Source organism: Trachymyrmex cornetzi, unplaced genomic scaffold (genome assembly GCF_001594075.2).
Source record: "Trachymyrmex cornetzi isolate Tcor2-1 unplaced genomic scaffold, Tcor1.1 scaffold245, whole genome shotgun sequence".
Taxonomy (NCBI): domain Eukaryota; kingdom Metazoa; phylum Arthropoda; class Insecta; order Hymenoptera; family Formicidae; genus Trachymyrmex; species Trachymyrmex cornetzi.
This window is the reverse complement of record NW_017297113.1, coordinates 636,411-664,029: the sequence shown is the minus strand read 5'-3', so window position 1 is coordinate 664,029 and position 27,619 is coordinate 636,411. Positions and strand designations below refer to the sequence as shown.

Genomic DNA, 27,619 nt, shown 5'->3' with positions numbered 1-27,619 from the left:
AACTTAAAATTTAGAGTGGATCTCCTGGGACATGTAAAAAATGTTAAAATTAACATTTTCTTTTTTACTATGTAAAAGATATAAAAATATAAAAGAATATATAAAAGTACAAAAGTGGAAAAGATATAATCGGGTGCAATTTAATAATTTAGAAAAGATATTAAAGAAGATTACTGTAAACTCTGACATTTTATTTTATACAATATATATGTATTGTATTTGTATTAATACATACGTAACATGATATAACGAGCAACGTGTAAAAGTTCAATATTACATTCGATAAAATTTTCCTTCTTATAATCGTAATCGAACATCGTAATTACGATAACATCGTAATTACGAGTAATGTTCTTTTAATTTACATAAAAGATAAGCTTAATTCTTATGTCTTGGATCATATATCCAGTTTATATTTATATAACTCTGATTTAGTTTGACTATTAGTTTGCACAATTATATAAAATACTGATTCGCGTTTTCCTGCACGTTATAGAAAAGTTCCTGTACAATAAAAATCATTGTATAATAAAGAAAGATCACATTCTTTTTGCATTTCTATCATAATAAACTGAAAAAAGTGAAATCTAAGCTAAGGACATTTCAGAATAGTACTTTAATAAACTAAGGAGGTCATCCGAACATTTCTCAGTCGATTTCCATTTACTAATGTTTAATTTAAATAAATACTTTGAGTTATAATTTTCTCTTATGAAATCTTTCGGAGAAAAAACGTAGGAATTATCATCTCATCTCCATTAGAATCGCGCGCAACAAAGGTTTTTCTAAAAACATCTTTTTTCCAGTCATCGCTTCAATTTCAACTTCAGACGCAATGCAATGTATTATACGCACTATCGCGCAAATACGCACGCTGACAAATATCCGGAATGACGTACATTTCCGCTCGTCATGGGATTTACACGATTCAAGGTTTTTCGAAGAAAATCTCCTAGATATTGTATCTAAGTGCGCAAAAATTTGAAATTTGCCCGATGAATAAACCACCGCGAATATGCGATCCCTGAATCCCCCGTCAGGGATTTTCCTGGGAACCAAGTCGAGCGAGAGACAACGTATTGGCTTCAGCGATAACGTCGATCGCCGCTCGTGCATAAAAGCCCCGGTCTGTCAAAAACGGTCATCCTCTGCCAGAAACAGTCACTGCCGCTGGAAAGTATCAATCCCCGTCGATTGGTCCATTGATATTAGGGTCTGTTTTTTATTGCTGCACTCTGAACCGGTGCAATAAATTGAAGTGAAACAAATATATTTGTTTCACTTCAACTTATTGCACTGTGTGTACCAGTTCAGAAAGTGTAGCAATAAAAAACAAACCTATTATTTGTCAACTACCAATATCACGGTTGCGACACGACATATTTCGCGACGACTATCAGCTTCTTATTTCCCAAGTCGCATATAAATAAACTTTGGCCTTTTTTTTTTCTGACACGAGAACCATCCGATTAATTTGAACTTTCCTTCTTTAATCTAATCTCAAATCGTTTCATTATATATCTTCTCTCTTTCTCTCTCTCTCTTCGGTTATTTTTGTAATATTTATTCACTCAGATAACGATCTCCATTAACCGAAGCAAATTATTATTATCTTAGTGGTTAAACTCTTTCAACTTTGTTTACTCTCGTCTGTATCAAGTCTTTAAATCGAATTAGAAACTTATTTACTAATAAGAAAATAAAATGCTCAAGCCGGCTTCTTTGTCCGCGAGCGATCCGTTATTCAGACGTTGTTAGATTTTTTGTCCGGCAGCGATCATCTTAATGTCACTGGTCTCTGTTTACTTGTTAGCTCGTTAGTGAAGAAAAATCACGTCGATTCTTGATCGGCAATGCCTGAGGCTAGAGACAGTAGAGACCTTATATCAATCTGATCACGAGCAATTTTGTCACAATCTTACGAGAGAGAAAGATATATATAATTCGCCTCATATATAGACTGTTTTACTCTAATTTATACTGTCTTACTCTATAATCTTAATTAAAGTTGTCGCGAGTGAAACAACCCAGATAGTCAAGCTCCTAATTATGAGAAAGGAAATAGCTTGGTACAAGTTTCCTTTCAGTTGCCATAAAAATTGCTACAATCTATTTATAAGAGGGAACTCTTGCCATCAAGTTGCTTATTGGTGGTAAGAAATATCGGCATTCCAGTAGGCAAAATCGGAAGCCACTTTTCTCAATATTACGGGTAATTTAAGCAACTAGCTATTTGGGAGAATAAGTTGAAGTGAGGTAGTATATATAAGGAAAATAGGAAATAAGGATAAGAAAAATATACATGTATCTTTTTCTCTCGTAAAATTTTGACAAAATTATTTATGACTAAATTCTGATATGGGTGATCATTTTTTCTTAGAGAAAATAAAGGACAAATCTGAAGATTTTAGGACTTTATTCATAAATATTTATTTCCAAACTAGTTTGTGACTGTCAGAAGTTTGTGCATTAATTTTTGAAAATTTCTTGCATAGTACATTTGAAATAACTCCCAAGTAAAGTACAAGCCATTACAACATCAAAATGATGTTATTTCGACGTTATTATAACTTTGTTGTTCTGTTTCAGCCGTTGCATAAAACTAAATTTGTTAGTTGTTTTCATGAACTCGCTCATTAGTGAGACATTAGACATTAAGAATTCTAATTAGAAGGAATTTTCTGTAATATTATTAAAATAAAGAATAAAATATATTTTTCTCTCGTAGGATTTTGACAAAATCGCTCGTGATCAGACTCTGATATAGAATTTCTACCTGAAGCTGGACTAACAACTAAACTGCGGATATTTATGCAAAATACTTAATTGAATATTAACCATCGGACAGTTTTAGCAGTCGATCGTGGTTTGTTAAAGAGTTATTAAAAAGTAAAGTAAAAAGGTTGAGATTGCTATCTGTAAATATGCAATTTATGCAAAATATGCATTTTATGCAAAATATTCAGTTAAGTATTTTGCATAAATATCCGCAGTCTACTAATAATGGAGTCTAGCCGCGAACAATTTTGTTAAAACAAAAGTAGGAAAAAAGGATATATTATACGTTGTTCCTTTTTATATACTCCTCATTCTAACTCTTATACTATCTTATTCTAACTTACTGAAGTTTACAAAAACGATGGGTTAATCATGAGTTTGTTATCTCGTGACTAGATTTTTATATAGGAGACTCGTTCTTTTTCTATATCCCAGGGTTTTAATCACGTAACTTTTTCTTTAACGGAAAAGTGAATATTTTTATGTATATATGTACATATTTTTCTAGGGAAAAAGTTACAAAATTGATTCCCAAGACTGAACTTCTTGTATAGTTTATCTTATTTTTGTTTTCACATTGGAGAGAAAAAAGATAAAGAACCGTACAAGAATTTCAGTCCAGGAGGTCGAGTCTATCTTTAAACGAGGTAAAAATTACAAAAGTGAATAAATTCACTTATAGAATATTCATAAATTAATTGATCAATACCTAATAAATTTGCTCACTTTTGTAATTTTTACCTCATTGAAAAAATACAGAATCGACCTCCTTATTTCAAGATACACAATCGACTCTCTAGGAATGAAAATTACAAAAGTGAACAGATGTAGGTCATTTTTCACTCATGTGTGTTTAATCTCATCGGTCGATTTCCACTTAATATCGTGTACCAGACGTTGATCAATGAAATTTTAAATGTTCTAATAAATTCGAACTCTAGACTCGAAAATGTGTAATTTTCATCTCGTTTCAAGATCGATCTCCTGGGATATGAAAAAAGAACGGGTCTAGGATCTCAACTTGAGGGTATACCTCGGCGTGCGGTGGCGCGCTACTCCACGCGTGTTCACCAACACGCGCGTTCGCCAGCAACACGCGTGGTAGGCACGGCACTGCCTATTGACGTCCGCGGGAGGCGTGGCGTGGCCGATAGAGGGATATATTTACCGCGCGCACGACTTTTCTCTCTCGTGCGCCAACGCAACCGCCGTACGAGTGTACGACGTACGCGACATACAACGTAACGCAACTCATAAGGAAGGAAGGAACGGAACGGAGGTTCTCCTCTCCGCGCGTTTGTAGTTTGTATATTCTTTCTTCTCCTGCCCCGCGTTCGACCGTCGACGATGCGCACGTACTCGCGGCGCGGTAGCGCCGAGATCGAGCGGCTTCCTCGCGGCGCGGGGGATGACTTCGCTCCTCGTCCTCGTCGCGATATCTCTGTGTTTATCTCTTAACGCGGCGCTTTCCCCGAAAGGTGCGACAACAGCTCCGGCTCCGGCAGTGAGATCGGAAGAGGGTCGGTGAGAAGAGAACGGAGGCGAGAAGGAGAGTGTGACGTAGCGGGAGAGACAGATGGATAGAACGAGCAAGATAGGTGCGCGAACGACCGACCGATAAAGCGACGTCTGTTCTGTTAGCAGTGTGCGAGAGTGCGTGCGAGCGACGTGCGCGGCCGCCGTCGATCGTCGGACGTCGCGCGGACACGAGCACACGAGTGCTGCTTGGTGCTGCTGCTCACTGCTGCTAGTGTTCGTCCGTTGCCGTCACTCAGTCGCCGCCGCCGCCGCTGCCGCCGCCGTCGTCGTCGTCGTCGGTGTAGTGTAGTGCGGTGCGGTTCGCTTCGAGAGTGTCGACAAACCGTGACTCCGCGGCAGTCGGCACCTCAGTCGTTATCGTCGTCGTCACTCGACGACTGCCGTCACGGTGCGGACTATCTCGCGCCCTCAAGGATCAAGAGACTAGGGGAGCCGAAGCTCCAGAAATCAGCCCCCATCACTAAATCCGATCGCGAGAATGGCGAGCAACGCTGTCCCAGTCCTCCTCATCACTGCGAACGTCGGCAGCATCTTCGAAGAGGTACGTGCGTACTTATTTTATACGATGTGTATATCGTTGACCCCCTCGTGATACCGTAACCGGCGAGACGAGGCGCGGCCGGCCGAGAACCGGAGCCGATCGATCGATCGCGCGCACGTCTTCGATTTCGTGCGATTATTTATCCACGCGACACACGACCTACTTGCTGCCGCGTCGCCGTCGCGCCGTGCCGCCGTGCTGCTCCGTTCTCCTCTCCTCTCTCTCGTCTTACCTGTCGGATACCGCTGCTTTGGATTGCGCGAATTTTTTGTACATTCGTGCATACGCAAACGGTTTCGCGGTCGACACACGTGCCGAACGATCGGCTCGTTTTAGGTAGTCCGCCCGGTTGACCGCGAGAAAGTCGGCGCGATGAAATTTAAAGGTCCGATCCGTCCAATCGCCGTACTCCGGGACTCCGGTTTCTGATAATTTTCGTCTTTCTCTCTCTCTCTCTCTCTCTCTCTCCTCCCACGTGTTTTAATTATGCGCGTATTTTATTTCGACATTTCGGTTTGTTAGTCCTCGATGTATTGCGAGATGTTGCGGACTCGTTAGAAGTGTTTCGCGTGTAAGGTTCTTATTCTGTAGCTCTTAGATCTCAAAACTTGACTTTGATGTTTTCGACGTTTAGAAGTTTTTGATTTTCTGTTATCACTTGGACGCATCCACCTGACTGTAAAATATTGCCCATTTGCTACAACGACACAATTAAAAAATTTCTATTTTTGTGTTATGTTTGGAAAAAAATGGAAACGTAAAGGAAAAAAGGAATGCTTTAAAGTTTAAAATATATACAGAATTATTTTGTTGAAGCGACTAAAATTGAGATAGATACAGATCTAAAAATAATTTTGTTGGACCACACATTAAAATAATTAAAATAATTAAATATGTAGGAAACTGAAGCATGATGGGCAATGTTGCAAAAAGTTATGACATTCCGTAACCAGCTTGAGCGACCTAAAAAATTATTTTGATAGTCTAATAAAATTATCTTCACGTTTGTACTATACTGAAAAAAAATTGTTTTTTTGGCAAAATTAATTTAATTTGTCTTTATTTTTGTCGTTGAAGAATATATGTATTTATAACAATTATATGTATAACCACTCGATTGTTTGACACAGCAAAACAAATATGTATTTGATTTAAACATTACACATTAGACTTAAATAGATAAATTTTCCAACGGAAGAAATAATGAACTAAATTAATTTAGTCAAATGAACAATTTTTTTTAGTGTAGTTAATTTTTAAATTTTTTAAAATCATTTTTCTATGAAGAACATATCTTTATTCCTCTATAATCAGTTATTACTAATCAATTATTGCATTTTAATTAATGTTATAAAATTTTAGTTGATTTAAAATTATTATTGGAAAGATCTTATTTTTTAAATTGTGTCGCAAATGATTGTTTTATTATACCTATGCTTCAAAATATCACAATACGTTATGTAAAATCGTTCAAGAAATTGTGTTTATTATCTTTTAAAAATTTCTAAATTTTTAAAAAGCCTATTGTCTTTAAATAACTGACAACAAGAAATTTCGGAACAATTTTCGGACATAAAAATATTCCTAAGATTTTATAAGAGAATTTTTAAGACTCCATAGAGAAAATTATCAATGAAAATAGAATTGTTAATGTATCCTTTACCAAGACATGTATTTGAAACACTTTTATTTGAAAAACAATATTTGTAAGACAATTATATTTTGAATACAAAATATTTTTTCAATAAGATCATTATGTGACTACACATCAATTAAGAAATAACTAAGGACCTTAAATGGTCAAGCTAGATCTTTTGTACTATATAATTCTGTGTAAATTTATATACTACATATATGTAATCTTTTTTCCGAGGTAATATTTTTGCAATAAATTTATTTACAGATTTTTAACAGATTGAGATTTTTCTAATAGGATGCCAATAGAACGTCAAATTATTAAATTGCTTATCAATTTAATTTGTGATATTACTACAGTAGTTCGATCGGCTTGCGTTTGAAGACTGAAAATAATTTTCGCGGCGCGCAGTTTAAAAAAGGGCTACATACATGTAGTATATAAATTCACACAGGATTATGTCTGCACTAAAAATCTAATTTGACCCTTCATTTAGGATCCTTATTTCCTAATGATTGTATTTTCTTTGTATTTTGTATTTCAGAGCAGAGCACATAAAAATATTTTGTATTTCATCGCAGCATATAAAAGTATTTCATATTTTGTATTTCAGTGTTAATAATTGAAAGATTGAAAGTATTTTGTATTTTGAATTTCAAATATTATGATTAACAATCAATCTTATTATTTGAATTATAAAATATACAAAAAACTTTCAATCTTTCGATTTTAAATACAAAATACTTTCATGCGCTCTCTGCTGAAATACAAAATGCAAAATACACTTGCATTGCAAATACTGTGTTTTAAATAAAAGTATTTCAAATACATGCCTAGCCCTGTCCTTTACCGAGTTTAAATGTTCCTTCCAATTTTTTCAATTTGTTACAATGACGAACACAAATGTAAGAGGGCGAAATTCCTCGTTAAATTTTTTCATAACGTGTAAAAAAATACGACAGTATTTTATATAAATTAGATATACAATCCGCGACACAAGAATTAAGCTTATCTTTTACTTTCGCCATTTCTTGTTATTGACACTGTCACGTGTTTCACAAGCGTCACGATGAATACATGTATAAATTTACAATAATTTCCCATATGAAATCTACGGTAATACGATACTGCGAAACGAATTGTTAGCGTGATTATGTAACTTGAAAAAGTTTACGAGAAATATGTTTACATGCTTTCTTTTGTCCTTCGTAACGTTCCGTTTAAACAAAACGTTCTCTTTTGCGTTTTTCCAAGCGGGATCTATTCGCAACGAATTAAAGGTCTGTTTTTTATTACTGCACTCTGAACCAGTGCAATAAGTTGAAATTAAACAAATATACATTTGTTTCACTTCATCTTATTGCACTGTGTGTACCAGTTCAGAAAGTGCAATAAAAAACAGCCCTAAGTAAGTATTCGAAATGAAGGAGGAGTTCTCGTTGAACAATCGAGTTAATTACCGAATTGAGAAATTCGCTTCTCGAAACACTTTCTAGTACGCTTTGCATTCTTGGTATCGATTTCCCGATGCGAAAAAGAACTTTGTACGAACTTGCGTTAGTAATTTCGATTATTTACGACGGTTAAGCGCAATTATATTTAATAACGGAAACAAATAATAACAATAAGTGAATCGCGTGATAATGGGTGCTTTCCATTTGATGACACAAGTCGACATAAATGTCGTTTTATCTGTCTTATTCTTTGAATGTCAAGAAAGATAAGGCCTGCGCATAATCAAAGAAATAGGGAACAGAGAATAAGAATTAATTTCAGCCTATCAGAAACCATATACTGTGGAATACACACAATTTCTGATTAGGTTAAAATTTTTATTCTTCGTTCCTTGTTCCTTATTCCTTTGGCTGCGTTCAACAGAGAAAACTAATCAATTTTAGCGCTTAGTGATTCTTTAATATAATTAGTTCTTGCCTTTAGTTCTTCGTTGGATCTAAATGTAGGAACCAATCATATTAAAATAATTACTAAGTGCTAACTGATTAGTTTTCTCTACCGAACGCAGCTTTTGTGCGCAGCTTTATAGAATAATGTTTATGCCGACTTGTGTCATTAAATGGAAAGCACCCAATCTCTCGACGGTCACGCGGATGGAACGGTCGGAAACACATACCCGATATCGATTCTCGAGTGCGTGCACCGACGCGACGTTTGTTGATACTTCCATCGAAGCATCAATTTTCTCGTGTCGCACTGTTATAACATTCGATTGGCTGCATTAGTGCGCACTAATGCATATTAAAGTCATTGTACACTGATCTAATCCAAGTGTAAAAATTAAACGTTAACATTTTGAATTATAAAATACATTTTTATCAAATAGCACAAAAAGGTACTATTATAAGAATTTCGTGATTCTTTTCTTATATTAAACACTGCACATCTTTACGTCAATTTGTGTACAACGACTTTAATGTGCACCATTGCACACTGAATGCTCTCAATCGAATTTGCTACTAGATATCAAAGAAGCAATAGTACTTCAATTCCTGGAGTTAAATAATATTTTGTTATATTTAACTTTCATACATGGCGAAATGTAAATCAATCCATTTCTGTAATTATTTTCAAAGTAAACAATATATTCATATATTAATGTATGCACTTAGTAAAACTAACTTTTTTTTAGTCAAATTTAATACATTTTTTTAAATTAAATTATTTAACTCTATTGTTTCAATCAAATTAGCATATAGAGTACGAGCAATGCGATCTATAGAAATGATTAAAAATAATTTGAATTGAATATAATTTAACACTATAAATTTAAGAGTGCGTTACCAGAATTGTGAAAGTCACGGGGAATCGTTTGCATCAGCATTAGAGACCCAGTGTCAGAGTCCGGTCACGAATGATTTCGTCAAAATTCTATTAGAGAGAGAAAGGTATACATATATACAGAGTCGCAAAATTCATGACTCAAAATATTATAGCAAGAAAGTTTTGGAAAAATTTAGTAAAAAAAATTATTAAATGATAAATTACAAATTAATTAGAGTAAATAAAATAGTTATATAATAATTAATTAATACAGTTTAAAAGGTATATTACAATCTGATCACTCTGTTTTAATACGCGACCAATATAAAGAAAGCTTTAGACCGTCGAAAGAAATTTACAAGTTTAAAGGGCTATTGGTTTCTTTAATAACGAGTTCAGATTACAACGCGTGAAGAAAACAATGACGCCTACAATAAAAGAAAAAGAAGATAAAGTTAAATTTTTTGAATTTTTTAATATTTTAAGCAATAGTTTTGCGAGATATCAAAGTTTAGACTCGGATTTAAAACAATGATGATAATTTACAAATCGATTCTCGATAAACAAACAAGAAAACGAAGTAACCAAATAAAAATCACCGCGCATTTAAAATTGTACATATTGTTAGAGACAACATTTATTAAGGATGAACAACCAAAATGTCTAAATAAATGTAATTTCTTAACACATATTGTTTATTGCATCTCATTAACCGTGCGTGACTCTCATTTGCTTCGTTTTCTTGTTTATAAGAGTAAGGCTAATTATAGACTACATTTAGATAGTTATTAGTAATTTGTAAGTTTAGTGAACTTGCTGAAGTACGCACTCATCAACGCTCATTAATACCATAACTCATGGACAGGTGTCACCTAAACGTCTGTAATTGACCATTTTTAAATTCTTATTGTTTCAAAAAATACTACTTAAGATAAAAATTTATAAATAACTTTTTTATTTAATTTTTTTAGAACTTTCTTGCTACAGTATTTTATGTCGCGAATGTTGGGACATTCCTGTATACTGTCTTCCTCTATATATATGTATATATTGGGTTGGAAGAAAAGTAATATCGTGTTTTTAGGACAAAATTATATACTATTATACTGTGGCGATTGCATCGTCACAAGTATCCATCTTTACAGAATTTATCAGTGCGAAACAAAAGATATATACATACACACTTGATGTACGTACACATATTTAGTTAGATATGGCTATACACGAATCATCGGTTGCAAGAACGAAGACAATAGCCCTTTAAACTTGTAAATTTCTTTCGACGGTCTCGAGCTTTCTCTATATTGGTCGCGTATTAAAACAGAGTAATCAGATTGTAATGTACCTTTTAAACACTGTACTGTAATTAATTTGTAATTTATCATTTAAACGATTGCTCTCCGTGAATGTAACAGAATTATTTAAGATTTAAATATAATAACGACAAATAGTATAAACATATACGCGAAATAATATTATTTTGGCTACAAAGAAGTTGCTAGAGAGATGCGAACGACCGAACGCGAGAATGTGAGAAGTTGAGACTCTAATTATTATTATTTCATTCACCAAACTCAAAATACTCAAAATACTATTATATTCAGTGTTAGAGCAAAATTTCAGCTTTAAGAATGTGTTTTTTTAATTGCAGTACGCAGATTTTTAATGGAATTGTGAGCAATCAAAATCAAAATATTTCTTTTATTTAACCTGCGATAATTCAATAATAAAAAATCTTAGTAACATTTTTAAAAAACGAATTTATAGGGAAAATTTTAAACTTTCACGCAAATTTTTTTGGAGCACGTGGCAAGCCCACAAAGTGAGAAGAATATTTTCCATTTCATCCAGTTCATAATTTGATAAAAATTACCATTTCACAAAAATTCAAAAAACATAATAACCCTTTGAAAGTTTATAATTTTAAGCTTTAAAACTGTTTTTTGAAATTTAAATTTTGTTCATTTTTCATGAAACATTCCATACATTGAGAAAAAAATTTATTAAATTTTAATAAATATTTCTTTGAATAGTCCTAGCGGAATATTTACTTACGATAATTAAATATTTAGAAACATGAAAAAAATGATAGTTAAATCAAACTAATGGTTATTGTATTTGATAAATATGTGTTTACATTTAGTAAATATCCACTAGGACTATTCAAAAAAATATTTATTAAAATTTAGTAAATTTTTTTTCTCAGTGTATATAATTTTGAACTAAAAATGTATGATATTACTTTCTTTTCAACCCAATATATTGTACTATCTTATTCTGACTTATACTCATTCTAATTTACTGAAGTTGACGAAAACGACGAGTCAATAAAAAATTTGTGTCATCTCGTGATCAGACTCTGATATTTAATCAGAACGAGTCCGCATGTTCGGCGCCGGAGCGGTCAGATTCACGCGCGCGAGAGAGTTTTCCATTACCACGATCGATTATCGTATCCGTCGTTTACGCGAAACACAGAGAAAAGAACACCCGTCGCGTGCTTTTTTGTCGTCGCATCAGGAGAGGGTGCCATGGGGGAGGTTGGTGGTGTGCGCCGATAAAACCTTGCGCGTGACGTTAACAATCTATTAATATATCCGCGCGCCCTCGAACATCTCATTAAGCTTTTCTTTAAAGTGCACGAAGTATGAAGGATTCATAGATTGATACGAGCGATCTCTTCTTGCAGCCTAGTGTCATGCTGAAGATATGGACGGAAGAGTTTTTATCCGTAAGTACCATCCCCGTACGGCGTTTTACGCGATTCACTTGGCGACGCCGGCGATGGCGCGACCTGTTTTTTTTTTCTTTTACAAATGGATTGCTTTTTCAGACCATATCGAGGCTGGATCCAAAATTTATAGCGCTGCACTGCCAAGAAGTAGGTGGAAAGAATTACGAGCAGAGTATGAGGCACGTGGAGGACTTTGTTAGGTAAATGTCACATTTTTCATCTGGGTTCAACTCGCGTTCCATTTGTTCCTCTCCATATAATATATATTTATAGAAATAAATAGACATATTTATCATTATTGTCACTTCTATTTAAATAGATTTTAATAAAGCAAATAATAAATTTTTATATGCAGCATGATAAATTACACGCGTACAGAGAGATTGAATGTTTTGTAGATTCCGAAGGTATCATGTTATAATCTTATTATTGGAGTTTCTTGAAAGGTTTCCAAAAGCTATAATATTTGGCTATAATTACATTATTAAGATAACCTATATACACTCGTCTAATGTTGTTTTTGTAAAGTATCCCATTCGTATTTCTAACGATCATTTAACTTTTGATCTTTATCATTGTATCGATATTATGTATTTAAACCTTTATAAATATACCAAAACAAATAGCTTTCTCTTTCCACATATATGATATTGAATATGATTTAACGCATAACTGGCAGAAAGGGATAAAAATAGATGCATCACGCGTGACTCTATAGTTGAGTGAGTCACTTCAAAAGATAAATTGATTGTATGATATTGATAGGGGAGAAATGTATATATTACATATAAAAAAAGTTGTTTGAAAAATGTATTTATAAGAGATTTTCATCTGAAGCTTATATCATATTTTTCTACTACAACTTAATGCGTAATGAAACATGTTATTTACAGATTACTTATGTCATCGGAAGAATTAAGGTTGTTCGACAAAATTAGGGTATTTCTTGACGAAGATTATTCATCCGCTGAACATTTTACGGTGAGTTATGGAATATAATTTCTATTGAATACTCAATTGCTTCAAATAAAGCAATATTCTTATCAAGATTCTTTTGTAGGCTCTAGGAAATTTCTACTTCGTGCACGAGTCTTTAAATGATGTTTTATTATGGGATTTTAATGGTACGTTTCATATAACTTTATTTTAAATCAATATAATTAAAAAGGCATAACACCACGAACGCCTGATATAGATGGCTTAAGAATATTATATTTGATATAGTACAATAAATAAACGTTTCAGTCTTGAATCCTAAATTATTTATATGCGTAAGACTCTAATTTTAAGACTTAAGTTATATTGTTTTATATTCGTACCACGTTTAATTAAGGTAATACTGAAGAAGGTCTGATTCAAGACCGAAACGTTTATTTATTGTACTATATCAAATATAATATTCTTAAGTCATCTATATCAGGCGTTCGTGGTGTTATGCCTTTTTAATTATATATTGTTTTATATTCGTACCACGTTTCTAATCTATATTGTTTTATTTTAAATGGCTCCCAATAATCATATGTAATATTTTTCTATTATTATGTGATTTTAGAATTGTCTTTTATACCTGTAAATGGAAAAGATGTCCACTCGGGCAACATAGAAGCAGTTAGTACCAAAGAGAAAGCTAAGTTTCCTCAAGAATTTTTCCCAGAATGCAAATGGTCCAGAAAGGGTTTTCTGCGTACCCGATGGAGTATTAGTGGAACAGTTTTTGATCTCATAAACATACACTTATTTCATGATGCGAGTAATTTTATTGCTATGGAGATGGTAAGAAATTTTTACGTTTATTATTCCGTATTAGTATGTGTTTGTATGCGTGTCGATTTATTTTTTAATTTGACAATATTTTTACAGTTTCCATCGGTATACAGTAAAACACGCAGAAGAGCGCTCGAGCACACATTAGATAAATTTCATAATGACAAATATCCAAATGTGCCGTATTTTTTATTTGGTGACTTTAATTTTAGGACAGACACAGCAAGTGTAATAAAGGTGAGATTCCATCAGTAGTCATGATAAGATTTTGATAAAAAACAAGGAAAAAATTAGAAACGAATATATCAAAAATTCTTAAAAGCATATTAATTTTTCATAAATAAATTAGTATCTATATTATTGTTAAAAAAGCAATATTACTTAGCAGTACAACTGTGTTTTACTTTGTGTCTGTCATACGTTGGAATTGTTGTAGCAAATGAATAATATGTATTATTACATATATATTAATGAAATAATTATATTAAAATCAAATGTATTACAGCACTTTAATTTATCTTTAATAGAAACTGACGGAAAATACTCAAGAAAAGAAGTTATCAAATAAGGGAAATATTTCGAAATTGCAGTTTCACAACCAAAATGATGATCTCATATTAACGTTAGGCAAAAAAGAATTTTCTCACTATGAGCATCAGAACATTTTCATCAAAAATAACGGTGAATGGGTAAGTTATATATTCCATTTATGTATATGATGTATAATATAATATGATTCATATACAATCGATAGATTGGAATGTTAATAATTGAATTATTCATATTTATGCAGTTACGTGACTATGATAAAGAACTGGGAGACTTTGAAGGAAGGTTATTCGAATTTCCAATCAACTTTGTGCCAAGTTACCCGTTTCAGGAAGATATTAATGAGCCTGTAAATTATATGCAAACAAGAGTGCCAGCTTGGTGCGATCGGGTTTTATTGAGCCCCACTGCAAAAACGCTAGTCCAAAATGTACGTGTTCCTGTGGAATTTATATTCGCGACCGATGTAAAGCGATTATAAAAGTGAATTATAGAATTTATCAGTATAACGCTTATGTTTTTTTGTACAGATTGATGATTCCAAGGCAGTGGAATACGGTATAATCGGCCCAAATACGTGCATGGGTGATCATAAGGTAAGATTAAAAGTTTTTTTCCAATTAGCATCTTTCTCTTACATTTATAAAACGATACTACGACATTTTTTACTTATTATGCTGGGAACATATACTTACACACTGCCTAGTTCTTATTCTGATGATCCATTCTTTCAATTATTATGATGCAGCCTGTTTTTCTGGAGTTTCGAATGAATCTCTAAGCATTAAGGTACTTATCTATGAACTGTCTGTCTGTTCTTATCTGAAATCCCCTATGTCTTCACGTCTCTTATTCTGTTAGTATTTCGTTATCTTGACAATAAACATAATAGGGGCTTGTTTAATGTAGCACCTCCACACACGTAGTATCCTGAAGTATTTTACTTCTACGTTACTTTTTGAATCTATTTCTTTCTTATAATTCTTAGCTTCATTATCGTTATCATGGAATAATCGTACTTTTTCAATCTAATTATCAATACGCATTGTAACGCTCCTTCTATTTTTTTCCTATAATGCTGAACAACATTTTATTACATTATACACACAATACATATTTTGGTTACACGACGCACGAGATTATTTATTATTATATAATAGCATGATAAAAAGCGGTAATCACTAATGATTTTAAAATTATGTTTATTTTTGGGAACATTGTATTATAAAAAACATAAATATTGATACGTATAAAATAGGTTATATTATATTATATTGTTAATTACAATATAATTAATTATTATGCAGTATATTAAAGTACTGATCATATTTTATAGGCAGTATTCAGATTAGAGATTTAAATTAAATTTGACCAATTAAAGCAAAGTTCACTAAATTTTATATTGGTTTTCTTTCTTTCGATTGGTTAAATTTCAATCTCAATGACTCTAATCTCTAATGATTCTAATTTGATACGGGCAATATGGTATACAAATACAATATTGCAAAAAATATTACTAACATGAAATGGTGTGAAATATAAATTATCTAAAAAATTTCATAATTTTTATACTTGAAAAATTATCGTCAAATTTGTATGATATTATAACGCTTGATTGAAATATTGTTTCTTTAAAATTCTGCACGTATACTCGGTAAATATATATCATATAGATAAAGTTAACAGATTGAAAAGTACATTACTATGTATCATTATCCCTTTAAAGATGAAATGTTAGCTTGAGATCGTCTACCTGTCCCATAGAATCCTACAATACACAAACCTTTCATAATCATCTTATCATTTATTTACCATAACGCACGATAATACATAAAGGTTCGTTACCATTTACAGCCAGTCTACTTGAAGGCTACTCTCGTCTCGGATGCAGGTATGATACACTGCTGCAACTTGCCAATTGCATCTGAGTTTTGCTTCCGAGTGCCCAACAATTACCTGGAGTTGTTGTCCATGTTGCCTGATTGTAATAGTTACGCTAACGCGCGCTCGGATTCTATTTCATCTAATCTGTTGCACGCAATACCTGTTAAGCATGATCCTTACACGCCAGATAGTATGGACAGTCCGAGTCCGAACGCGCTGATGGCTTCCGGAGAGGTTCCGGATCTATATACGGATCACATCGACAGTAATGTTGTCGGTGACAATGCGACGTCAATGCTGCGATCGACTCAGACATCGAACACGTCAAGGCGACACATTGATCGAGCTGTGTCGCCGGCTTTATTGAAGTCCAGATTAGAACTGATTGTGCAAAATAAGAAGCACGAGGACGCGGATCTGGAAGTAGACGCTTCGGACATCAAGAGGAGTCCCAGCGAGTGCCACTTGCGTTCCTGGTCCGATACTGACGATCAGTGGTGCGTAAGAAAAAACAGATGCAACAGCGACGTATCGTGGCAACGATCCCACGTATTAACAGAAGCTTGGGTCCAAAGTAAGGGACAGCAAGGTTATCATTCTTTCAGTAATTTTGCGAACCAATCCTCCTCGAACTCGAGTCCTCCGGACATTGTCGACGGATTACCGCCCGATCTGATCATACCGCGAATAGCAATAATAAACGCGAGTAACTTCGAGTCAAACGCAAGCTCTACATACTTCCACGACGACAGATTGAGTAATTATTCGGAAAACAAACTGAGCACATATTCAGATGGCCGCACAAAAACACTGAGTGGCGATGCTGTAAGTTCGGAAAAATCAGAAATTTGTGACAAGATGGATGAGGAAGAATGCAGCAGATTGAGTCCGAGTACAGATAGAATAGTAGGGAAGGAGAATAACGCATATTTGAAAGGCCACAACGAATTGATGTCAAATAAAGACTTGTATTTTGAAGAGGACGATAGACAATTTATCGAGGATGAATGCGATATGTGTAAGGAAACGAAATGTCAAATAGATGCGCAAGCTATCATAAGAAATTCATTTTACGTGCAAAGTGATGTTGTTTCCGATAGAATGAATGATAAATTGACTATGAAACAGAATGTTCCAGATGAATCTTTTAAAAACATACAGTGCACCGAAATCTTATTGGAAAATCAATCGAGTTCTCTGCAGGCATTACGGAGAAGGCGTGAAAAAACCGATATGAATCCGGACAGAATAAACGTGGAAACCCTCGATACACCACACAAGAAGGTTGAGACAAAGATAGAACCTCTTAGAGATCAAGATTGCGACAGTCATGTGATAAAGATATGCCCAGATATATGCGCGGTAAGTCATGACGCAGAGATTATAAGTTGTGAGAGCAAGCAAAAGATGTGCACCTCGAAGAATACAACGAGAAGTAATTCGGCGCACAGTCAGGATATCAGTGATAACGCAGGAAACGTTAGATTAAAGTTGAAAGCTCACAAAGTCACTGAACGATATAAGAGCAACATTATGGAAAGGCGGACTAGATGTAGAAAGTGTTGTTGTGTAGTATCCTGAGGATTCGCTTTAGTCTGCATCTTAGAGTTTGTGTATAATGTTCCTCTCATTTATTTATCATATTGAGCATCCATGCCGAATCGAGAACGAAGAAATATCAATGACTTCTCCTATTTAAAAATATTGCGCGAATGTGACTCTTATCGAAATCATAACTTCTCCGCTCTCGATTTGTCTCGGATGCAACAGTCGCTATCACTGCGATGGCAATCGGGTATACTTTTTTTTACTTACATAGAGTATTCCTTTCATACACTTTATTTCCTTGTCTTTATGCTATTTTCTTGATGTACTAAGTAATGATCAAGACAGTTATAACTATAATTTATTTTCATATAATGTGTATATTATTTTCTTGTTAACGAGGTGCCTAATTAATCGTAAATGCAATACATTTCTTGATGTGCAATTTGTAAATACGCATACGTATGATTATTGAAGGAATTACGAAAAGACATTTTATGTTATTTATTGGCGCTGACGTTTTAAAAGTGATCTAAACGTGACATAGAAAGAAGGATACAATTTTAGTTATTAATAGTTTCTCGCTTGCGCCTCACGCTCGTGAAATATGAATTTCGTACACGACTTCGTGCATGTCGCGTGAAACATCTCGATGTGAAACGACACTCTGCATGTGCATGGCACTTTAAATGTTGATGTTTTACATATATTTCTTAGAAAATACCCGAGTGATATACAAAACTGTTTCCTCCGTTATAGTCGTACAATTTATAACCAGTATAACAACATTACGTAATGTTACATTATTTAGAGCGTGTGGATATGAAATAGTGATATAGTTACGCCGCTGTACAGTGTCAGCAATACGTACAGACTGATGAAATCGTTACCAGTATACGAGGCACTTTTGCGAGCAGTGCTACATTATCCTATTATGCTATTTTTAAACCTAAAGTCTATCGTGTGTCCCAATCCTTGATGTTAAGGTACTCGTTTTCAAGGAAATTATTACCTCGCAGTGTTCTTGTCCTTGATTATTATATCCCTACATTGCATATATAGATATATAAACGATTGTTATGCAATTTTGTCCTAGATTTATAGATAGCATGTACATATATATAGAAAATTTTATTTATTATGTAATCATTTCTTCTCTTGTAATTGAATAGTATTGTCGTTGTATCGTCTATGCCGTCTAATATTTCGCGTACGTATTACTTTCGTTTTATAATGAAACAAGAAAGGATTTATCACAATATCGTAAAACTTGTATGTCTTTTTTTCCTTTTTTTTCTTACAAAAAATTAGGATTATGGCACACAAAAAAACTTTAGCAATAAAACGTAAGCAGTAGCCAATCCAACATATTGATTTCCTTACTGCTTACGTCTTGCTTAAGTTTTTTGTGTGCCCTTACGTGCGAACGTATTATCACCGCCATACGTACTGCATCCTTGCCAAGAAGAAATCTATTCGCTAGATTTTCTTTACGAGCACGTGGATTAAATGGACTCTACTGCCAAAGCTAAATTTATTGTTAGCTTGTTAAGTGAGAAGATATTAATTTATGTGACGGAAAGATATCGATTGCGCAAGAGCGATGACGACGGGGGGTTGTTTGTTTTTATCGTTATGTTATAGTTAATCGGGGGAAAGTTTCAGAGGAGCGTTAGCTATTCAGGGTTATGTGTGAGCAAACGTGCCATTCGTAACAAAATTACTAACTGTAGGGAGACTACGAGGAGATATTACGCATGAACCGGAATGGACGTAAATGGGATTCCTCGAAAGTTTTTTGACTTAGAAAACAGACGGAAGTTCGAGCATAAGAAGATAGCACAAAATGCGAAATGTCAAATCTTCTTTAGCGTGCCTAGCAAGCGTGCAATGCGTGTATAGCACACAGGCGACCAAAGCCAAAGGCTATCGAAGCAGAGATTCATTGAATTGTATATCTACGTACAATTCAATACGATTACAGCTTCCTGAATCTCTTGATAGCGTCTTTATTAAAACTGTCTTTCTCTGTATCTCTATTAACACGATTTTTTCTTATCTTTAGATTTTTTGTTCTTGACTTGTATGAATTAAAAAAGAAAAGAATTTTGTATAATCACACACAAATAATAACTGTGTTCTAGCTCTTATTCGCCTGAGTTTTATATTTATATTAATATTGTTTATTGAGGGCTCTTTTTATTATTATTTTCTTGTCTTCTTTTTTAATACATCCCATATTTAAAATAATATATATGTATATATTTATATACGTATATAATAAAATATATGTATATATTTATATACGTATTATTATTTCAATTGTTTGTATATTATATATGCACATTTCTGGGGAAGCAAAATTATTTTTGTATACCTCTATCAAATGAGTCATGATTCATTCGAAAGGGGGAATTGAATGTACAATGGTTAGAGTGAATGGATCTTAGTTTCTGAGAAAATTGTGAGTTAAACTTAGAAATCCGAACTGTATGATAAATATTAGAACCTTGCAACGATAAGCAGGAAGACTGCTTGGCTAAGACTGCTGAGAATGCTGAGACGCACGTATCATTTTTCGTCCACAGCCATCGCGGTCGATGTTGTTTGTGTCCCTTTGTAGTATCAACTTTTTTTTAAGTAACTATTATATTGTACAATTTAATAAAGTTTCATTTTTTAGAGCAAAAATGTACAATATTTATACAGGGTGTTTTGTAAGTTTTTGCCAAGCGCTTTTGTGTAGATAGAGCGAGCTAAATTAAGTCGAAAAGTCGTCAATCTTTTTTTCAATTTTCGCAATGGTTAACGAGATATTAATTATTAAAAATCACTGAATATCGGTTTTCAATAATTTTTTTACTCAAATACTATTAACTTTACAGAAAAACAGCGAGATACAAAAATTGTTTAATTTCTTCTCATAAAGTTCTGAGAATTTTTTCAGAATTTTTAATATCGTATTTTCTCACATTGGTAAAAATAAAAAATGCAGTACTAAAAAGTTCATAAAAAATTCTTAAAGTTTTATTAAAAAAAATAAATTATTTTTCTTTCCTACAGTTTTAAAAAATTATTGAAGACTAATATTTGGCAATTTTTAGTAATTATTGTAATTAATATCTTGTTAACTTCTATTGCGAAAATTGCAAAATGTATACATACATATATGTATATATTTGTTTATTAATATATATGATATATGTATATATATATATATATTTTACACACACACATATATATAATAAGTAACAAGATGTTTAAGATTTTTAATTTATTGTTTGTCGTATCTTATGTGAGCAATCTATTTTTATCTATTGTTGATTCTTAGGGAGGTCAGAAGAACTTTCATATGTACAATGAAAATTTCCGAGATGATGAAAATAAATCGATGTATAAACGACATTAAATAAAGTATCTTTTAAGACCGTGATATCAATACAATAAATAGGAATAGGAAATAAAGGCCCTAAATGATTAAGCAGGATTTTTAATTCTTAAATAATTTAGTGTAATTAAATTGATGTGTAATTTACAAATTGTACTTTGATTTCCATCCACAACATTGTATAGCAATATCTGAATTTTATAGTAAAAAATTAAAAATTTTTTTTAATTGTTACTATACATATACATATATACATACATATATATGTATGTCTATAATAGTTACTTAAAAACAAACTCTTACTGCAAGAGTAATTCCGAACTACATCAGTCGCAACGATCGCGGAAGAAAAAATATGATACGCACGTCTCAACCACACCACTTTTCTGATGCAGGGTTCTAGTACTTATTGTACAATTTCGTACCGAATCTTGACTTTAAATACAATTTTCTTAGAAACTAAGATCTATTTAATCTAACACATGATTTATTCATATTACTCTAACAATCATTTTATATTGTTAATCTAGTTCTTTTACATTTTTATATTTAATCCTATCTTTCGAATGAACTCGCCTCATTTGGCATTTCGCATTTCGTGCCATCTCTTTGTTCGAGTTTACTTGCGATGTTAGCGTGCATTACTCCATGTAAATCACTCAGGACACCTCAATTTATTGATGCTTTACCCCGTGATACTTCTTCGACGAAAAGCACGGAGAATATATCTACATCATCGAGCGGACGAAATAACGAAATTTTTTTCGGGAAGAATGATGCATGGCGAGTAATTCAGCGATAAATCGACAACTTTAATATTTGACTATATACAGTATATTATATATATATATACATATATGTATATATAATAATCGCGATTTGTTTCGCTTGAATTCTTGCCACGTAGGCGGGATTGTGACTTAATGTTATACCTCTTCCCGTTCGCCAAAACGATTCCAAGAGGAGTCGCCCGCAGTGGATCTGCCCGGAAAATCTATGCATTATTTAGGACAATAGTCCGAGCATCCGTTATCAATTGTTTCCGAGAGATTTGCCATATTAGTTTTAAAACGACGAATCTGCGGAGTCGAACTCGGATTCCGACTCTGTTGCACCGCATTTTTGTTTTATTTTCTATTGTAGTCTGATTTAAAATGTATATCTCGAATTCCTCTCGTTCGAGTATAAATAGTTTGTCGATGAGACCTATACCCTATTTTACAAATATAAATTTATTTTTCATACACGTGAACATTGTTTTCTTATTTTTTTCCTCCAGTTTCAGTTTCTTCCCGTACAAAAATGCGATTAAACAATAATTCTAAATTTAACGAAGAGTCGTGCTTCTCTTTATCTATCTCGCGCACACGGCAATCGCGAGAAGAAGGAAAACTGTGTTAGATAAATATTTGATACTTTCAAAAGGGTAATGAATAACGCAACCTGCTCGTCCTTTTGTTTTTTTTTCTGGAAATTCATTTTGCATCGTATACACGCGGGATGCAATATAAGGTCTGTACGGAAGCCGTCTTGAACATCAACGATTTAGAATCGTGACAAATAAAATGCGGCAGAATACTCTTGTCAGTTATATTATTTATTATACATATATTGGATCGGGGAAATAGTTCCTTCGTATTAAAAAAAATTTTTTTGCAAAAGTTATTTATTTGTTGCGAAATTTTCGTTACAATTGTATCATTCGCTAGAACAAAGTTTCAGCTTTAAGAATCTATTTTTTAAATTGCTGTGTGATAATTTTTATCGGAGTTATGAGCAATCAAAGTCAGAATGTTCCTTTACTTATCTCGCGAATAATTCAGGAACAAAAAATCATAGGAACATTTAAAAAAAATGATTTTGTAGGGAAAGCTTCAAGCTTTCACGATAGGTAGTTGGAAATGTTCGTAAATTTTTTTTGGGCACGTGAGAGACCCCCAAAGTGAAAAGAAAATTTTTCATCTTTTTCAGCTCGTAGTTTTTTTAAATGTTAAAATTACCAAACTCACAGAAACTCAAAAAATATAGTAATCTTTCGAAAGTAGAGATTTCAAGCTTTAAAACCCTTTCTTTAAATTTAAATTTCGTTCTTTTTTGACGAAGATGTTATATATACAATTTTGAATTAAAAATCGGAAGAAACTTTTCCCCTGACCCAATATTTATTATCACATACAATGAGTGGAAAAATGCTTACAGGACAGATTAAAAATAATCACATTTTTAGAAAGTAAACATTAATTAGCAATTTATTAACAAAGAAAATAGGTTGTATATTTCTCACAATTATTTTTTCAAAAAAAAATATATAATAATTAAAATACATTTTTTCTTAATAATAAGTGAAAATAAAAAATTATTTAGAGCCATAAGAAGTATTATAGTCGAGAAATAGCTTTTAAAATTATATTTATTTAAAATATTAAATAAATATGATGATTATTTTTGTGAAATTTTTTGTTTGTATTAGGATAGAAGGTACTCATTGTTAGTAAATTGCTAATTAGTATTTATTTTCTAAAAATAAGACTTTATAAAAATTTCCCGTTTTGCACACACATTCACTGTATTATTATTCATTAATTTATAGGAAATACGGACTGTTCACGAAAATCTTTATTTTAAGATTGAATAAAATGAATTTTTCTTTAGATTACAGACATGTGGAACAACTGGCTAACACATATTTGTCTTATTGTATGATACGAGCGCCTATACATGTGCTATTGTTGTTGAATGACGATTTTGCTGCACTTCCCTTTTATCTCGAGGTTATACTTATCGATTATTGCTTCACATAGCGTGTGTGTATTTTCATTTAATTTTCCGCACGTTGCGCACTTCCAATAACCGCTGCAGCTGCAAATTTTAATCGTGGAGCGCAGTACGGCAGATCTGAGGACGAAAAAAAGTTTGAAAGCATACATTTATAACAACATATTATTCTCTTATCTTGTGCTACACTTAGACTTTTCGATATTTTCTTAGAATATTATATTCACATGTAAACAATCGATAACAACTTTTTACAAAAATCCGATCTATTTATACGCTTTTTTACAATATTCAGCAGTATATTCCTGCTTATTCTTTATCTTTCATATTATTGCTTATATTTCTCTTAATGCCACAGTTAAAAGTCTCACGTACGCTCTTTCATAATTTTGCGTACTAAATATTGTAATCATAATTTGTAATCGCCAATGTTGCGGCGGGTAATGACGCGATCGTTCGAGAAAAGTGACACGGTAAGGTTCGTACATACCAATACATACACAATAGAATGCTTATTTCTGCGATCTGCGTTGCTGCGTCTCGAATGTAATGTTATATTAACCAAATATTCTAACACATTCAGTATACGAGGAGCTCACGTAGTATGTAGAAATATGAACATACGTGCTATTAATGCAGGTTTCTCGCATACCTGACTATTATTCGCACACTTGGTGTCTATAATTGTTTGTTGCACATTGAAAGACATGTATCTGTGTAGTTTTAGTAATTTTTGTTGTTGTTTCGTGTATCATTTCCTTACGCGAAATAACAATAAAGATTATCTTTCTGGCATTGAAATACTAAATGAGATTCAACTCCGAAATAATTTTATTGTCTCCTCCGACAATAAAAAAAATTGTAAATTAACAGCTTTTTTTAATATAAATATACAATTAAGGAGCTTTTTTTTTAACTAAAAAAACGTAGAAATTATTTCGGTTCAAGTCATCCGTGAAATTGATTCAAGTAGTATTATAAAACTTCAAATTTTGACGTCATTTGAGTTTCTTTTTTCACGACAATGCATGATAACAGTTGTCGCTTAGAAGGATATTGTCGTTCCTGGCTGCAGAAACGGCGAGGGAAATGCAAACGGAGGCGAAGTCCGGGCTGAGGAGTGGCGAACTACTCAACGGCGTTAACAACAATAACAACAACGCGGTCAGGACGATAACGAGATACGTGCATACTAAGCATGCGGACTCGTCGGTGAAGATCTTTCGGGAGACGATGGTTTGATATTGCACTTCTGGATGGCGTTTGTCGCCCGCAATAACGTCAATCACATTCGTGTGTAAAAATAAATCGATTAGTCATTTAGAATTGTTTAACCCTTTCAGTACCACTTGATCAATTTAGAGAGGCACAATACGTTTCTACTGTGAATAATGAAAAACTAATACCGAGAACAATATTACCTATATGAAAATTTTGTACCGGTATATTTTATTAGGAAGAAAATATAATATACTTTATTTTTTTTTTTATATTACACTTTAGAATCTTTTGAAAATAAGTTCCGAGAATTATTTGTAATGAGACAAAATGCTTTATTTAAAAATTTATTTTTTTTTAAACTTTGGTATCAAAAGGGTTAAACGCTATGTCAATGAAATAAAATGGATAAACGATGACGAATTGTAAAGCATTTGGCACGTTTTCGTCGTGACGGTATATTAATCCGATCCATTGAACACTATCGTAAAATCCGAATACTATAACCATTCCACTAGCGTAATCGGCAAAAGAACTTGCAAGAAAACGCGAATCAAACGTTATGTTTGAAACTGCAAGCTGCGTGTCCTTAATACATTGTATGCAATAATCCAGGGGTTGCCTAGAACTCCGTGTGACATGTCTAAAAAAATTATAAAGATATTTAAAAGACGTCCTACGATACGTCAAGCCTCTTTTAAACGTCTTTCGCTACTTCGTGGACTGTTAATTAAAGCATATATCCGCGTATAATTCGACAAATCGCACTTTATTGGTGTCCAAGTTTTATATCTACACCTTGTTGTTATTTTAAATCCAATCAAAAGTCTAGAGCTTCCTTACTTTTGCCAAAGTATTATTTTTGAACGCACTACGAAAGTCCCTCTGATTGCCTTCGTTCGTGTGTTCACATACGACCAAAGATTTCGTATACCTAATATTTATTATCGGCATATCGTGCCGTCTTTCTCGATGGTATTAGAATTCTATACGAGATGCAAATACTGTAGCGACACCGTGTATCATAAATGTAACGTGAATGTTCCGCGGTATAGATTTCTAGATATTTAACGTACCTTATCGGTTGTTCTTGTTGCGCTACGCTGTTAAATTCATTAATTATTGTACTTACCGCCGCTGCAATCGACGTGCGTCTCAAGTGCAACTGACATTCTAATTATCTCTAAGATTTACTTCGCGCGCGCTATACTTAATTTTTTTAACTATGCAAATTAAGATGTACACTATTTATTGTAATAAAAGGATGATAATCCTGTCGGAGGAAATCGATTCACAGAATCGAAGGATTAAGGGATCGTGGACTCTGTTAAAGGATGAACTACTTATAAATCAATAGCAATAGTCTCTCAAAAAGTGTCATATTTTACACGAGTTATTAGACTCGTTCGCGTTGCTTGCACTTTTTGTACTCAGCACCTTTGCTTTCTCTCTCTCTCTCTTTTCAACGCTCGAATATATATTTATTTCATTTTAAAATTTTGGAGGATTTCAAACAACGCGAACAGATATATCTTGAAGCAGACTTGACACTTCTTGAGAAAAGGGAATTATTTTAAATGTACCTCTTCGTGAGAATATATCGGAATATGTTCTTTATATTTACAGAAAACAAGCCGATATCCACACCTAGAGAATACAGGATACAGACGAGCGAGAAACTTATTAATAATTAAGTAAAGTTGTTGTGTCTGTATGAAAAAATATCTACGGACAAAATATATTCGCGAGTCGTTCTCTCACGACTCGCTGTGCCAATCCGTTCCATCTTAGAATTTTGCACGTGTTTAATATAAATGTAAAGACTCCTCACTACAGACAGTGAGTTGCGTAAACGAAGTTTTTGGAAACCTCGTTAAAAAAGTATGCATCTTGTACTTAATGTTTCAATTGTTAAAAAAAAAAGGTAAATGCGAGAACACGTAACGTTTATGAGAACAGTCCAGAGATTGCTGCGATGGCGAAGAATGTCTCGGATGCTGGGTCCAGTTGTACCTTCATCGACAATTTTATAGACGTTACATATAATAGCTCTCGATATGTCATTTTTCGAAGTGCGTGTATTGAGACATTTATATCATGGCATTCCACATGAAATTAGCCGATTAATTCGAATCGATGTGCTAGTATCTTTGTATTGTAGATTCGCGGAGCTTCTTTGCGCTTCGCTACAATAGAAAATCAGTAGACAAGTTCTTCCTTTATGTCGTTAGTTGAATTATAATAGTGCTTCTTCATGATGTTCACATATTTCCAAAATAATTTTTAATTAATTGTGAATTGAAAAAATCGCGCCTTTGAAGAACTAAATCGAACTAAATCGATGTAGCGAACGTTCGCTTCGGTGTCCGTTTATCAGCTTATTGTTAATAAGATTTATAGCGTTCTTCATTGGCAAAACTAGTGCGCACTCAGTGCACATTAAAGCTGTTGTACACTATTCTAATTTAAATATAAAAGTGAGATATCTCA

General features: G+C 33.2%; 1 protein-coding gene across 3 annotated transcripts in view; it reads left to right on the top strand.

Moving 5' to 3' along the window:
- Positions 1-18,051, top strand: part of 5PtaseI (inositol polyphosphate-5-phosphatase A) — a 31,839-nt gene extending 13,788 nt beyond the window's left edge. For 2 of the 3 annotated variants that reach the window (XM_018507661.1, XM_018507662.1), the window contains exons 2-12: positions 4,257-4,858; positions 11,962-12,003; positions 12,106-12,206; positions 12,900-12,987; positions 13,067-13,130; positions 13,559-13,779; positions 13,867-14,007; positions 14,298-14,459; positions 14,564-14,749; positions 14,850-14,915; positions 16,174-18,051. In XM_018507661.1, coding sequence (XP_018363163.1) covers positions 4,796-4,858; positions 11,962-12,003; positions 12,106-12,206; positions 12,900-12,987; positions 13,067-13,130; positions 13,559-13,779; positions 13,867-14,007; positions 14,298-14,459; positions 14,564-14,749; positions 14,850-14,915; positions 16,174-17,784 — 2,745 coding nt within the window. In that variant the 5' untranslated portion in view covers positions 4,257-4,795 and the 3' untranslated portion in view covers positions 17,785-18,051. Of the gene's footprint in view, positions 1-3,817; positions 4,081-4,256; positions 4,859-11,961; positions 12,004-12,105; positions 12,207-12,899; positions 12,988-13,066; positions 13,131-13,558; positions 13,780-13,866; positions 14,008-14,297; positions 14,460-14,563; positions 14,750-14,849; positions 14,916-16,173 lie in introns of those variants that run through there. The other variant, XM_018507663.1, reaches the window with a different exon arrangement.
- Positions 18,052-27,619: the final 9,568 nt, after the last annotated feature.